Consider the following 16,285-nt stretch of genomic DNA (forward strand, 5'->3'; position numbering starts at 1 on the left):
ACTTCCCCCTCATCTTCAACGACTCCTCCTTCATCTTCCATAACTGCTTCATCCATCAATCCACCTTCTTCCAAATCGCCAAATTCTTCTTCCTCAACTTCCCCTTCATCTTCCATAACTTCAAAATCCAAAATGGCTTCTTCCTCCTCTCTTCCTTCCTCCTCTCTTCCTTCCTCCTCTCTTCCTTCCTCCTCTCCTTCCACATCCTCCTCTCCTTCCACATCCTCCTCCTCCTCCACATGCCGAGATGGGCGATTTCTGGCGTGTCTGGCCCTCTCTGCCTCCTCCAAATGCTGTCGTCTTCTTTCCCCTAAATAACACAAAAAAAAGGTATACTCAACAGCACACAGATATTGGAGAACAGAAATCGCACACATTGCTTAGAAGGAAGAGGCTTTAATTTAGTATATGTTTTGGTCTTCTCCCCCCAAACCTACAATTTTGGATGACTTCTAGGCCAAGCTCTGATCCTGCCCCTTTTTAGCGAAGTGACACACATGGATGTCCCCCCTCAACTTAATTTCTCTGAAACCCTACAAATTACTCTCATATTTTGGGGGAGACACAGGTGCTCTGGAATCCAGATGGGAAAACAGCTGCTTATTATCACTGTTGAGAATTAATCCTGTTTGCCTTTCACATTCTATGATTCGAATTTAGCAAAAATAGCTTTTTACACAATGTTTATAAACAATGTATTTGGCCAGAGAGCCTGGGTGTGTTGTTCATGGGCCAACATCGTATTTGGGAGAAACAATGTGATTTGAACGATGTTTCCTATTAACACTCGTTGCAAAAGATAAGTATTTTCTTTAAACACATTCAATTTCAACATGTGTTCAGAAGTATAACCAGGCCAAGGAGACAGATGTAGAAATGTACATGAGAAATAATTAAATAATAAAATTGCCCCCCCCCAAAAATAAAGGACTTACTTTTCTTGATAATTTTCTTGATCTTCTTGAACTGATGTGGCTCCCGCAGTTTCAAGTCGGACCAACGTTTCCATAGCTGTTCTTTGGACCTGGTGACACCAAACATCTCCTTCATTCTCCTTGCCGCCTTGTCCATAATTTTGCCCTTTCTGCGGTTAGGGGTCTTGAATGGCCCATATTCCCCGTCATAGTCCTTCCTCCGCATTATGTCTACTAACTCCACCATTTCGGAAAAAGCCATATTAGTGGCCTTATAGCGTTTGGGCCTGGATCGGGACGTTCTCTGCGGCCTGAGAGCTTTGTGCACGCTCGTGTGACATCGCCATTTTTCCTTCCCATAGTGATTAGGGGCGTGGAAAAGAGGAAATGTTCCGGAATGGGCGGGGACGAGGGCGGCGTTTCATGCATCCGCGGAGTGTATAGAATGAATACGACGTGATTACATAGGTTACGCGGAGATTATTACAGAAGCTACATAGTTAACGCCATATTTTTTAGTTTTACATGGATTAGGGGGCATGGCAAAGGTGACGAGGGCGGCGTGTCAGGCATACGCGGAGTGTCTAAAAGGGAAACTACGTGATTACGTAGGTTACGTGGAGATTATTAGAGCATTTTACAGAAGCTACATAGTTAATGCCATATTTTTTAGTTTTACATTGATTAGGGGGCATGGCAAAGGTGACGAGGGCGGCGTGTCAGGCATACGCGGAGTGTCTAAAAGGGAAACTACGTGATTACGTAGGTTACGCGGAGATTATTAGAGCGTGCTTAACGAGGAGCTAGAGAGACCAAGGTAAGAAATTCAAACATGGGATCAGCAGAGGCCTAGAAACTTGACAGCCATGGGATTGGGGTTTTGTCTGTTGTTTGCACCCTTTTAACGCTACTTAGGTATCTTGTGGACGAAAATGGTATTTTGTTCTCCAAATGCTTTGACACATCACTAAATCTAGATGTGAAGAATGCTCTACCTCTTTTTAATTTTTACCAGGTGTATTGTGATCATGCAAGTATTGTTCTGTGTTGGTTGGACAGAGGTAATTAGGAAGTGTATTTATATGTCAGCAATGCTGAGGGGCATGCTATCTACACATGAAATAGTGCCTTGATGAATGGTCGAATTATTACTAATTGGGCATGGTTATAGTTCCCACGTATTTTGAGAAATGGAACCAAAGGGTCTGCATGTAAACTCAGTTTTTGGAACTGCAATGGGGCAGAGCTGGCCAGCATTTTAGCTGCAGGAGACACTGTGTTTGTATAGTAGCTGAAAAATCTTGGGGCACATATTCTGACTATGTGAATGCTTGAGCCTTTTTTAACACTATTTTTTTTTTTTTAGAGTCTTAATCTAGAAAAAACTTCACCAAAAAAATAAAAATAATGGACCATATAGTGGGACCTGAAAATATTACACGGCTCATCCACAGGTACCGGGAAATGCCAATACTGTGGGATTCAAAACACCCGCAGTATTATAAAAGAGACCTACGAACGGCAGCACTTGATGAGCTAGCAAGATATATGCAGACATGGATTCCTATCTACGACGGTAGATGGTGACATTGTCATTTTCGCCAGACCCAGACTTACTCTCTTTTAAGAAGTACTGGACAAGGGTTCTCGCCCCCACTCAAGTTTGTGTTTTTGTTTTTCCCCTTTTCCCCCTGCCTCTCCGGATCCACATTACAGCTCATGTGAAGAACTTCGGGGGGGGGGGGGGGTGGGTTCAGCCAGTTAGAGGGGGTCCTTGCCAATTTCTTCACCACACTGGAAGAGGACTCAGCGAAGGGAATGTTTTATTTTTTATTTCCCTTCTGCTGCTATACCTTTTGCACTGAACTTGAACTGCAGTGTGATACCAGCACACTGACCGCTAGGGGCAGTGTTCTGCAACGTTCTAATTACTAAAGTGTACATATTGTGCTCATTTCTTGCAACAGAGTAAAATGTTCTCTTTCAGCACTTATGGTTAAACTTCTTGGGAGGAAAGGAGATTTCACGCTCGGGCCCGAGTGTGCAGTTTCAATTCTGACCTTGGGTGATTTGTACATAGCAAACATTATTAATATATCAGAGTATATATATTTTGTATGTATGTTTTTTTTATATTTCCTATGCAGGTTATTGGACCCACCTACTATCAACACTGTCGGAGAATGGGCAGCATAGATAGATAGGGCTGTGTATGTTGTGTAATGTCTTAGTTTTTGCTAATATATATATTTTTTTTAAATCAAAAGTAGGTTTTATTGAAACAATAAAGTCATACAGTACTTTTAGGATGCATACAAAGATAACGAAGATACATTCAAAAGGATTGAGAGTCATACGAACAGATTCACTAAGTAATGGACATTGACATTTAACCAATCTTCTCTAAATCAATTTGGATTAATCAGTATGTATTACAACTAGGATGGACCTATGTCCTTGAATCTATTCCCCTACTAAAAACCTTGCTAATATATTTTAATGACATTGGTATTAGTAATTTAAAATTGATGCAAATGTTTTCTCCTTTTCCTACTTTCTTTCACTGTTTTTAGCAGATATCAGGCTGGCATTCAGGCTTGAATGCCTTAGGACTCTGGGGACAGTGTCAACTAAAGTGGGGGGAGTGTGTAGCGCCTGTGTACTTTCGTACAGGTGCTATGCTTAAATTTAGTGGGAGAATGAGAGAGTTATGTTACTCTCATTCTTTGATTTAACAAATTTGGCTGTCGCCAAATCTGGATCTGTCCTGTGGGTCAGTCTGTGCCCCAGAGATGCAGTCTCATCTCTGGGCGGCAGGTGGCATCAGAGTGGTCCAGGTGGAGCCGCTTCTTCCCAGCAGCCAATTGGAGGAGTTTTCCCTCGCGGGGCATGCTGGGGAGGGGTATTTCTGTGGCTGAGGCCGTTGTTCGGGGTTCTTCGCGGGTTCCTGGTTCCAGGTGCAGCACCCACCTTTAAGGTGTGCGCACATCACGGGCCCCACCACTATGGCCTACCAGGCCGGGGTCGCGTGCTACGCGGAGTTCCTTACTCTGGGCTCTCATAGCCCGGAGCAACGTATGCTGCAAAGGGGCCCCAGTGACTTACTGGGACCCCGCTTCTATTGAGAAGATCCCAAGCTGGGTGCTGTTCGGTGGGGGATCGGTCTGAGGAGAACCCGGAGGCAGGTGATCCAACAGGGCTTGAACGAACCACCGGGGATCTGGGTACTGGACACTGACAGGTCACATTCAAGCTGTCAGTCGGTGACCCCAAAGACATACTGGGAGGATTTGCTCTACCGTCCTAACTTCCAAGCACTAGGCCTGTGGCAGAGGTCTCATCTGGACATCCAGATCTAATTTAGAGCCGAGTCTGTGGCAGGGACTTGTTTCCTTTCCCAGAAGCTTTATGTGGCGCTCTGGCTGCCAGGCCTGTGAGAGAGGTCTGTCCAGGGGCACTTCACCCACTCCGGCTGGAGTGGCAACGCATATAAATACCATTGCTAAAGGGCAGGGCTGCCTTTACTATCCATGGCCTGATACTGTGAAGTTGCTCTTCCTTCACCAACCTATCCTGTCTACCTCAAGTTACATGTTGGTCGTGTTTGACCGGGATAATAAAGCATTTGAAAATGCAACCAACGTCCTGGACATTCTATCATTGCTCTCAAGACCACCATCACCCCAGTATAGAGGTAACAAACACGCCGATCCCAAATCTAATCAGCGGCTCCTCGGGGGGTAGCGCTACATATGTTTTTTCAGACCAGTGTTGGTCAGAGATGCTTTTCTGCTTCCCATACATGGATAACTCCTTCCCCCTGGCCGGTTCCTCTGCTGTTTACCTGGTCTGGGTGGGATGTCCCTGTCCCTGACTTAGCCCTGGATCAGACGTTGTCATTGGCAACCCTCACATCCATCTTGTAGGCTGGATTTCTATTCTGAGCTGACATGTGAATATCAGACTTCTGGCCTCTATTATATATTTTTTTGTTACCCTTTTAGGGATTTTTATCCCTACACATCTTTTATCTATTACTTATATTCACAGATAATTTTGGAAACTCCTGATGAGTGGACATAAGCCACGAAATGCGTAGTGTTACTATACTTCAAGACAGTCTAATCCCTACATTTTATATCTATCATGCATTTGTTAATTCTATTGTACCATGTATTGGTTTAATTATGTTCATAAATCAAATTTTATTCTGTACCATGTATTTCGCTAAACATGAAAAGTGCTTCTACGATGAATTTTTGAAAAAACGGTATAATATCTTTTCTATTTTTGTAATTTTATTTTGTGATATACCTCATTTAAAGTGCTGTGACCAGATTCTTTGTTTGTATGTATACTATAGGGATGGGGGCCTGTTACGGTGGTGCTGTCAGATCACGTTCTTCTTATGTCTTCTTTTGGGAGCTCTCTTCATAAGTGTGACCTTTAGGTCTCTTTCACATGGGTAGTCAGGGGGCGGTCAAAGCAGGTGACTAAGTCATAGTATTATGCCCACCACCAGCCACCCACCCAAACGCTAACATTACAGCCTGAAAGGGCTGCAGCCATAATTATTTTCTTTGAGGCATTTTCAACTTGCAGCGCACCGCATCCACAAAATAAACTCTTGGCTCGCAGTTGCAATATGATTTTTTTTTTACTTCAAAATCTCCCTTAGAAATTACAAAACAAAAACAGCCATTCAGGAGGTAGCGGGATCCCATCCCCAGAATTCCTGTCAACAGCTTTCTAAAAAGCAACCCACCTCAAATTGTTTTTCAGAGGGTGGTAGGCATTGCTTCCTGTCTGAAAGAGGCCTAAGAGGTGATTGCCAGCTAGACAGGACAATATGGTGACCACCAATTACACAGGAAATTCTGGATGAACCCCCTGCACACTGCTATACCCTTTCTAGAAAACTTTGCAAAAAAAAGGGATTTTTAGTTCACACATATTGCAATGTGGCTTGCTCCCTGCTAATGCTGGCTTGCATCTGGATTTTGTGAACATAAGTGAAATTTTGAACTAAAGTGGAGAGTTAATAACCAGGAGTTAAGACAGGAGTCTTCAAACCTGTAAGTAGCATCTTAAACTTCCTATAATTCCTAAGTAATTATATTGTAACTGGGAAATGAGTGCTAGCAGGGTTGAAGATTTTGCTGAGTGCACAGTTTGCCACATGTATACAAATTGGTGCTCCAGGATGGATAACGGTGTGACAGATGTGAGCGGGTTGCCCTTCTGGGAGCTGGCATTAGAGATCTGGAGGAGCAAGTTGCAACACTGGGCAGAAAGGACAACTTTGGAAGGGGTCCTCTGCTCACTGAGCAGGTGGTCAGTAGGGTTGATGTGGAGGGTGGAGGGGCAAGTCAGGATTATCAGATAGGAAGATGGGTTAATGTAGTTAGAGGGAGTGGAAGGGGCTCACAGAAAAGGAAGGACAGTCCTGTATTTGTACAACAAAACAAATTGCCAAGTTGGGTGAAGATGTGAAGGTGGCAAACACAGAGGTGGTAGCCCTAGATGTCACTGCCACCCCTAACAGCCGGGAGAGCAGCCCATCTAGTAGAGGTGGTGAGGGGAGTGCAGGTAGGCCTAGACAGTTGGTGGTAATAGGGGGATTCTATAATCAGAAGGACTGATAGGATAATTTGTCACCAGAATTGCCTCAATCAAATGTTTTGTTCTTTCCCTGGTGCTAGGGTTCGGCATGTGGTGGACCGGGTTGATAAATTACTGGGAGGGGTGGGCATGACCCAGCTGTCTTGGTCCACATTGAAACCAATGACAGAATACATGGAAGATGGAGGCTCCTTAAGAATCAATTTAAAGTACTAGGCTGCAAGTTGAAGGGAAGGACCTCCAAGGTGATATTCTCTGAAATATTGGCTGTGCCATACGCAACATAGGAAAGGCAGGGCATGGCCTGGTGTAGGGAGGAGGGATTTGGGTTTCTAGAGCACTGGCTGACTTTTCATTGGGGTGCAACCTATATGCTAAAGATGGATTGCACTTGAATGGAAGGGGGTCTGATGTGCTGGGGGAGAGGTTTATGGGAAGGCTGGAGGAGTATTTAAACTAGGATTGAGGGGGAGGGTGAACTAGAATTACATCGGGCAGACAGGTCAGTTAGGGGTCAGACATTAATGGAGGGTGAAATGGGGATAGATGGGGGAGGGTTATGGCAGGTGACAAGAAAGTTCCCATGTTGCAAAGAGCCACTGGAAATTATAGTGCCATTTGTACTACTAAAAATGATATGAAAAACACCAGAGTAAAATGTAATAATGCATTAAAGTGTTTGTTCACCAATGCCAGAAGTCAGCCAAGCAAAATAGGTGAGTTAGAAGCTCTGGTGCATGAGGAGAGCTATGATGTAATCGATATTGCTGAAACTTGGCTTCATTCCTCACATGACTGGGTTATTTATATTCCTGGCTATGCACTCTTTTGTAGAGACAGGGTAAAAATGAAAGGTGGAGGGGTCTATCTCTATGTGAGAAGTGATCTCAAAGCGAGTGTAAAAGAGTACCTGTTTGATGGAGAGTGTGATGAGTCTGAAGCATTATGGGTGGAACTGCACACAGATGTGTGTAGTTCAAAGTTTATCATTGGAGTTTGTTGTAGACAACCCAATGTTAATGAGGAGGTGGAGACTCAGCTCCTTGCACAGATGCAAAGGGCAACAAGGGCTGGGACAGTGATAATAATGGGGGATTTTAACTACCCAGAAATTGACTGGAGTAATGGCACTGCTGGGACAGTTAAAGGGCAAAAATGTAAAAACCTATTACAGGACAATTTTATGGTCCAGTTTATTGAGACCCCAATTACAGTAGGTGACCGTGATATTGTGTCAATCTCGCTCCCTTTCTCTGTGAGATTGACCAGCTATGAGCCCCATCGCGGGAGCCAGCGCCGAGCCGCGATGGGAAAAAGCCGTCATAGAAGCGACGGGGATCCGACTTGGATTCCCGCCAATTCTAGCCGCGGCGTTTGGTATGAATCGTGAGGGGGGACTCCACGCCACATTTTAAATAAAAAAAACGGTATGGGTCCCCCCCCAGGGGCATACCAGGTCTGGTATGGTTGTAAGGAGAAAAAACAGCGTGGGGGTTCCCCCACAATTCATACCAGAGACGTATCCTAGCACGCCACCCGGCCGGTCAGGAAAGGAGTGGGGACGAGCGAGCGCCCACCTCCTCCTGAGCCGTACCAGGCTGCATGCCCTCAACATGGGGGGGGTTTGGTGCTCTGGTGCAAGGGGGCTCCCCCAAAGCACCCTGTCCCCAGGTTGATAAGGACAGGGCCTCTTCCCGACAACCCTGGCCGTTGGTTGTCGGGGTCTGCGGGCGGGGGGCTTATCGGAATCTGGGAGCCCCCTTCAATTTTTTATGTCGTTTTTCAAAGCTTCGTTTTTTGTGTCATAAAAAATGACCGTGTGTGGGCTAAAACGACGTTTAAAACAACGTTTTTAAACCCGCGCATGCTCAGAAGCAAGTTATGACGCAAGCTTGAATGGAACAGAGTGCCGCCGTACGTGCTGAACGTAACTGCGCTTTGCTAGAGCATTTTGAAAAAACGATGGTGTGTAGGCAACGTCGTTTTTAAAATGAAGTTTGAAAAACGTCGTTTTTTTCATGAGAAAAAACTACGTTTTGTTACAAGACAAAAAACGACCGTGTGTACGCGGCATTAGACTGGGAGGGAATACTGGCATCGATGAACACAGAACAAAAATGGTAATTCTTCAAAAAGACTGTTTGTGAACTCACTGAAAAGTATATTCCCATGGGAAATAAGTTTAAAAGGCTAAAAATAAATCCTATGTGGCTCACAGCCAAAGTTAAAAAAGCTAAAACAAAAAGAAAAGAGCTTTTAAAAAATATAAAAATGAAGGAACACTAGTGTTGTTTAAATGTTACAAAGAATATAACAGAATATGTAAAAGAAAAATCAAGGATGCAAAAACTCAAAACGAACAACAGATTGCAAAAGATAGTAGGAAAAACCCCAAAAATTATTCAAATATATTAATAGTAAAAAGGTCAAGTCTGAGCATGTAGGCCCTTTACAAAATAATCTAGAGTGGGTGACTGGGGACAAAGAGAAGGCTAATTTATTAAATACTTTCTTCAGCTCTGTGTATACAAAGGAGCATGAAGGAGCTCATGTCCATAATGGGGGTGGTAGTGACATAGCCCCAAATAATCCACAATGGCTCAAAAGTGATATGGTCCAGAAATATTTAGACAGAATAAAGGTGGATAAAGCACCTGGACCAGATGGCATACACCCACGGATCCTAAAAGTATTGAGCTCTGTAATTTCAAAGCCATTGTATCTAATTTTAAGGGACTCATTAATGACAGGAATAGTACAACTGGATTGGCGCAGGGCCAATGTGGTGCCTATATTTAAAAAGGGAACAAAAAACGTTACCAAGTAACTATAGACCTGTTAGTTTAACTTATATATTGGGAAGATACTGGAGAGATTAAAGAAGATAGATGAGTTCCTTCTGGAAAAAAAATATTTTAAGCAACAGACAGCATGGATTCATGAAAGACAGAAGTTGTCAGACAAACCTGATTTATTTTTATGAAGAGGTAAGTAAAACCTTAGACAGAGGGGGAGGTGGTGGACATGGCATACTTGAATTTTGCAAAAGCGTTCGATATAGCTCCGCACACACGGCTAAAGGTTAAGTCTATAGGATTGGAAACATCAGTTTGTAAATGGATAGAAAAAGAAGATGATTCTTACTCTAAATGGTCTAAGGTTATCAGTGGTGTACCCCAAGGTTCAGTGTTGGGACCCTTACTTTTTAAATATCTTTATAAATGATATTGGGTCTGGGATCAAAAGTAACATTTCTGTCTTTGCAGATGACACCAAGCTATGCAGTGGAATAACGTCCTTACAGGATGTCTCCAATTTGCAAGCCGACCTCAATGCTCTGTCTAATTGGACGTGTATGTGGCAGATGAGGTTTATTGTATTGTTAAATGTATAGTTATCCACTTGGGACTAAGAATATTATACATGCATCATACATACTGGGGGAATCCATAGTGGAGAAGGATCTGTGGGTTTTAGTGGATCATAAGCTCAATAATAGCATGCAATGCCAAGCTCTGGTTTCCAAAGTGAGCAAAGTCCTTTCTTGTATTAAGAGAGGTATGGACTCCAGAGTGAGAGAGAGAGAGAGAGAGAGAGAGAGAGAGAGAGAGAGATATCATTTTGCCCCTGTACAAATCATTAGAAAGACCTCACCTGGAATATGTAGTTCAGTTTTGGGCACCAGTTCTGATAAGAGGCATGGAGGAGCTCTGCTATGAGGAAAGATTAGAGGAACTGAATTGATTCACTCTTGAAAATAGGAGAATAAGGGGGGATATGATCAACATGTACAAATATATAAGGGGTCCATATAGTGAACTTGGTCTAGAGGAAAAGAGATTTAATCTCCAAATACGGAAAGGTTTCTTCACAGTAAGAGCTGTGAAATTGTGGAATAGGCTCCCTCCAGAGGTGGTTCTGGCCAGCTCTGTAGATTGCTTTAAGAAAGGCCTGGATACTTTCCTAGATGTACATAATATAAAGGGGTACTAACATTTATAGGTAAAGTTGATCCAGGGAAAATCCGATTGCCTCTCAGGGGATCAGGATGGAATTTTTTCCACTGCTGTAGCAAAGTGGATCATGCTCTGCTGGGGTTGTTCGCATTTCTCTTGATCAATTATGGTATATGGTATTGGGTATATGGGATTGTATGATATTTTTTATTTAATTTATTTTTTATAGTTGAGCTAGATGGACTTGTGTCTTTTTTCCACCCGTCTAACTATATAACTATGTAATTATGCAATAAATGTTTAAGCTGGGCAACTGAGTAAAATTAATCGTTGGCCAGTTCTAATCTGCTCAGCAAAATGCTACAGTGGATATAATGCCAATATGGGGCAAAAAGACACTAGTTGAAGGAGAGCTACAAATTCAGGTTTGGCCAATTACCTGCAATGCAACAGAAACAAGATACATCTAAGCTCAAATACCAAAAGCTTGTACATGTATATAATCCATCAGCAATTCTTAGTTTGACATAGTTTCTGTGCCTTTGTGGCATTTCCCCACTGTATCTTTGGAGGCTGCCATTGTTGTCACACAGTCTGGACTTCAAATATGTCTGCCTTTCTTCCTCTCCATTACACAATGGACAATGGGATTAGTAGTGAATCATCAGAGACTCGTATACAAAAAAAGAAAAGTAATAAACATACAAAAAATAAATACATTATATATCATGCAATACAGAATACCAGCAGTTACAGAGGACTACAAATCACAGCAATAACACATTATACAGGCTGCTTAATATATTATTGCAGGGATTTGGTGTTTTTTTTTAAACAGAAAACTTTTAGCCCAGGTTCACACTGGGTACGATTTCCTTCGATTTGAGATGCGATTTCACATGTGAAATCGCATCTCAAATCTGCGGCATTTGCCGGCAATTGTCGGCAATGACACTGTCCTAATCGGTGCGACACCGCATCTGCGGCGCTGCACCAATTTCAAAAAGTAGTTCCTGTACTACCTTTTGCGATTTCGGGCCGCGATTTACATTGACATCTGTGCAAAAACCTGCACAGATGTCTCTTAAATCGCGGCCGAAATCAGGACTGCCAGCGGGAGTGAAATCGTGCGAGTTCAGCTGAACTCGCACGGCTTCACTCCCGCAGCCCAGTGTGAACCAGGGCTAAAACAGGTCCCCCTTACCTGTTTCTGAAGCCTTGTAAGTCACGGCGGCAGCTCTGCGGGTGTGTGTCCGGCCTGTGTGGTGAGCACGGCGTGGACTCGTCCTTCAGATGCCGCCCGCAGCGACAGCCCACACACACCACCCCCCCTCCATTAGTACAGACCCCCCCTCAGGATAAACCACCCCCCTCCATTAGTAGTGAATCATCAGAGACTCATATACAAAAAAAGAAAAGTAATAAACATACAAAAAATAAATAAAATAAAAGCTAAAGAGACTGTGGGCACAGTGTATTTTGCTTTTCTTTTCATTTAGGCAGAAAAATTTGCAAGGTTGTGACTGGCTAAATGCACAATTTAAAGTTGTGATTCCGTCTTTCAATTATTGTCAGTAAAGTGGCAGGAGTTAGCCGGCCATAGATGATAGGTTTCGAATCCCAGATAGTTCAGCAGGAACCATCCAAGATTCAAACCGTATATGAGCAGGCTGAATGTATCAAATTGATTGATCGATTGATCGACTTGAATGTACCACGTTGATTGATTAATTAACTTGGGCACAACCAGCCTGACGGATTTACTTGTGATTATCGCTAGCGGCTGCTATAACTGTTAGCAATCATCGCTAAAGCCTACAGAGAAAATTGCTTTCCCATGGGACTTTATGAGTTGTGGATAGCGATATATAAAAATTACAAAATGTATTTCATACCAAGGATAAAAAACAATGTTGTATACATATGTGTAATATACTGTACATGTGTTACTTCAGCATTACATATATACAGAATTCCCAAAACAAATAGATAGATGCATATTTGTACTGTAGTCTCTACGCATTTCATGGAGCAGTGCCCACTTCAGCAGGAGACCGACAACATTTTGATTTGTATGTATACAACAAAATTCTCAAAAGAGTATTGGGGAAGCACATCAAAGGTGGCACAAATATGCCAATAACCACAGTGAGATAAAATAAGGTCCCCAAAAGAAGTTCCATCCAGGAGCCGATAGAAGGGCAAACCCAGGACCAAGACACACAAAGGAGCCCACACAAGCTAAAATCATTACAGAGCAATGATCAAAAGGACCAGTCTGATGATGTGCATCATCTCTTGCTGTCACTTGCTGTGGACGCACTTCAGACTGGTCCTTTTAAACATTCAACTGCAAGGGTTTTGCTTGTGTGGGCTCCTTTGTGTGTCTTGGCCCAGGGTTTGCCCTTCTATCGGCTCCCGGATGCAACCTCTTCCGGGGACCTTGTTTTATCTGGCATTGGTCCTTGACATATTTCTGCCACCTTTGGTGTGCTTTTTCGAATTCTTTTTTTGAGACTTGTTTTGTATACATACAAATCACAATTTTGTCTGTCTCATGATGAGGGGGCGCTGCTCCATTAAACATGTAGAGAATACAGTTCAAATATACATCTATTTATTTGTTTTAGGAATTCTGTATATATGTAACACTGAAGTAACACACCTATATTACCAATATGTATACAACATTGTTTTTATCCTTTGTATGAAATACATTTTGTAATTTTTATATGCTGGTATCCACTTTATTAGGCACAACTCATAAAGTCCAATGGGCAAGCAATTTTCTCTGTAGGCTTTATGAAATCTAGCGACTGAGTTCTGCCACCGTCTCTGCAATTGTGACTTTTTTTTCTTGTGTCATATAGCAATAATCAGAGATGGGCAGTTCAGACATGCTATTCATTTTAATTATTCATAGTCCGGCAAATCTAAGGGGAAAATGCACAAACAAAAAGTATTTATGAGTAAGCAAATGTGAAGAGTAGGAAGAACCATTAGGTGCTTTTCCTGATTATGTCACTTCCTACTGCCAATTAAAAAACAAAAAGGGTAACAAGGAAATTCAGAACCACCCCTGTAAACAAGATGAGAAGCATCGGTCTACTGCTGTGCACCCTATTGCTCTTCCATAACTTCTCCATAATCTATGGTGAGCCTGTAATAATCAACAAGTTTATTTCTTGTTACTATGATAAATGATATGCTACTTGTATGGAAACTTATTTAGTATGCTTTATTGTCATTTTTTTAAACTGGTAGCAGAAAACTGTGCTAATGGGAACATGGATTGGGTTGTAATTGTCACCAGGTCTTGGCTTTTATTATAATTAAACTATAAGAATTTGTATGAGTTTTAATATCAATGGGCACTTTAGTAGAGACTTGTTTACCATATTTAAAAGCTTGCAGGATTTGTGTGTTCAGTTGCTAGTGATGGCCTTTACATCACCCAAAATGTTTGAATTTGAAAAAGCTTGCAGGATTTTAGAACAAAGAAAAAATATAGAAAGCCTAATCTTAAACTGGCTGAAACCTGGCATTGAAGTCTTATATTTTAATGGCTTCCGATAGTCATAAGATAATTGCTAAAAAATAATTACTAAACTACCGCTGTTATAGATATTGTCCTATAAGGACTATGTAAAAATAATACAAGATATAAGTAAATGCCACAATTTGAGTTGCCTGTCAGCTATGCCTTTGGAAACAAGGGACACCTAAAGTTATCGTTTATTCGGGTAGACAGAGGGAAATAAAAAAAGAAGCAAGATCACTGAAAAAAAAATGTTTTTAGTTCTAATTTATGTTGCTATTGCCAAGTACCCAGTGGTAAAAAAAAAAAAAAAATCAATGGTGTTGGCATCAGTTGAATGGAGTTCCACTTTTCCACTGTTTGTTGAAAATTTGTTTGTAATCCTTTGGGAAATTATTCTATTTCATTGTTACTTTGTTACATTATTATGGACTCGTGGGTTCAAAAAATATTTTCTGTTTACTAAATTCAAATAGTTAATTATTGATTATGAAAATCTTCTTTTGTTAGTGGGATATTCTAATATAATGAATAACTGTAATAAACAGAAGTCCTTATTTATAGGGATTTAAAAAAAGCAAAAAACTTCAGAATAAAAATCTAAGTTTAAAGTAAAACTAAAAGTTTAGTAAAATGACATGCATGTCCCAAATGGCATTTAGGCTAATCCAAAAATATTAGATTTTAGGTTAAAGCTTACCTTCTCTATTCATTGAAATCCTAGTGGGAATGCATATCCACCATGGTTTTGAATAAATATTTTAGCAACATTGGAAGGGTTAAAAGCTTTTGGATTCTTAAGGTGGGGATAAACTCCCTTTGTTGATTTTTACCTATAGGTAAACCTAAAATAAAGCTTATCTATATGTACAGTAAATATGTTTTAAACAAGCACCGCTTAGGAGATATTTACTTTAGAAGTGGCCAGTGACGTCACTGGTGGATGTGCATTGGGCTCTGAATCGGGCCACTGGATCGCTTTGTTGTCTGGTAAGTCTGTCATAATGTGCTAGTATGTGGTGCATACATTTTGATTCATCCATGACCATTCCCACTTGAGAGAATTCGGTCTAATGATTGGTTTCTCTGTTGGACAATTTTCATTCGATGCAGCCAATCAGCTTCAGCACTGATCAGTGTATTCTGACAGCAGAGGAGTCCCCTCTGTTATAATATAATAGCAAAGTGGGGAGAATTCCTCCATCCACCATTTTTTTATCAGCTCATTGGCTGATCGAAAAAAAATGATCCATCTATAGTCAGCTTAAGATATTTAGGATATCCTTCTTCCTTCTTAATAAACAATCTTGGAAATGATATCCAGTACATGTATCTAGTTAAACAACATACTGTACAATATGTTCAATTCACACAGATAACATACCAGGTTAAGGATGAATAAGTGACAGTTATTTCAGCTGAGCCCAATGAGATATGAAAAGTACAGTGACATACAATAAAACAAATTAGAGCCTTTGATACAAGGTGGGCTGTTTACTTTGGTAAAAAAAAAAAGTGGTGTCATATGAAAACGAATCCTTAGACAAACCGCACTAGCAATGTGTTTAGTGCAAAATTAGTAAACAATATTGAACCAATGTTAAACCAATATTAAATCATACATAAAGAGTAATAAAGAGATCAAACATTTTGTTCAAATGAAACCGTGCTCAGTGTCCCATAGAACGAAAAAACTTTTAATTGTGCTTCTAATCGATTAATAAAGTAAAGGTCCCTATTAACCAAATGAAGTTGACCCTCATTACCTTACAGCAAGAGAGGTCAAAAGCGCTGTATGGTCTGAATGACCCGAGGTACTGGAAAAAACTCCCGTCAGTGTCTTATGGTCTGTGGTCCCAGGAAACAGCCCAGAGAAAAACCACCGGTCTCCCAACTAAACAAGATCCAAACAGCGATCTAGTCTCAATGATCACAGACTCCACACCTGAAATCCGCAGCAGCTCTCTGCCATCATCAGTGCTCCAAATGAACAACCATAGAATGTTCAAAAATAGAAGAAAAACGGGCTCCACATAGCTTAAACCAATAAGGCCCTTTAATAAAACTTTAAAACAAATGCAGTTCTCAAGCAGGTTAATGTAAAACGACAGCTTGCTACAATCAAGTGGTAATCATTCAAAGTCCTCACAAACTCTCCAAGAGATTGATACAAGCTTGCTGTATACCATCTAAAGCAGGGGTCTCAAACTCAAATTGCCTGAGGGCCACATGACAAATTTTCAACTCCCATGGGG

The 16,285-nt window shown here is 41.4% G+C and overlaps 1 protein-coding gene across 1 annotated transcript in view; it reads left to right on the top strand.

Annotated features, from left to right (window-relative positions):
• Positions 1-13,576: 13,576 nt before the first annotated feature.
• The window catches only part of LOC120913853 (interleukin-8-like), a 32,453-nt gene continuing 29,744 nt past the window's right edge, over positions 13,577-16,285 (top strand). The window contains exon 1 of the mRNA XM_040324154.1: positions 13,577-13,646. Coding sequence (XP_040180088.1) covers positions 13,583-13,646 — 64 coding nt within the window. The 5' untranslated portion in view covers positions 13,577-13,582. The remainder of the gene's footprint in view (positions 13,647-16,285) is intronic.

The sequence above is a fragment of the Rana temporaria genome, chromosome 1, assembly GCF_905171775.1.
Source record: "Rana temporaria chromosome 1, aRanTem1.1, whole genome shotgun sequence".
NCBI lineage: Eukaryota > Metazoa > Chordata > Amphibia > Anura > Ranidae > Rana > Rana temporaria.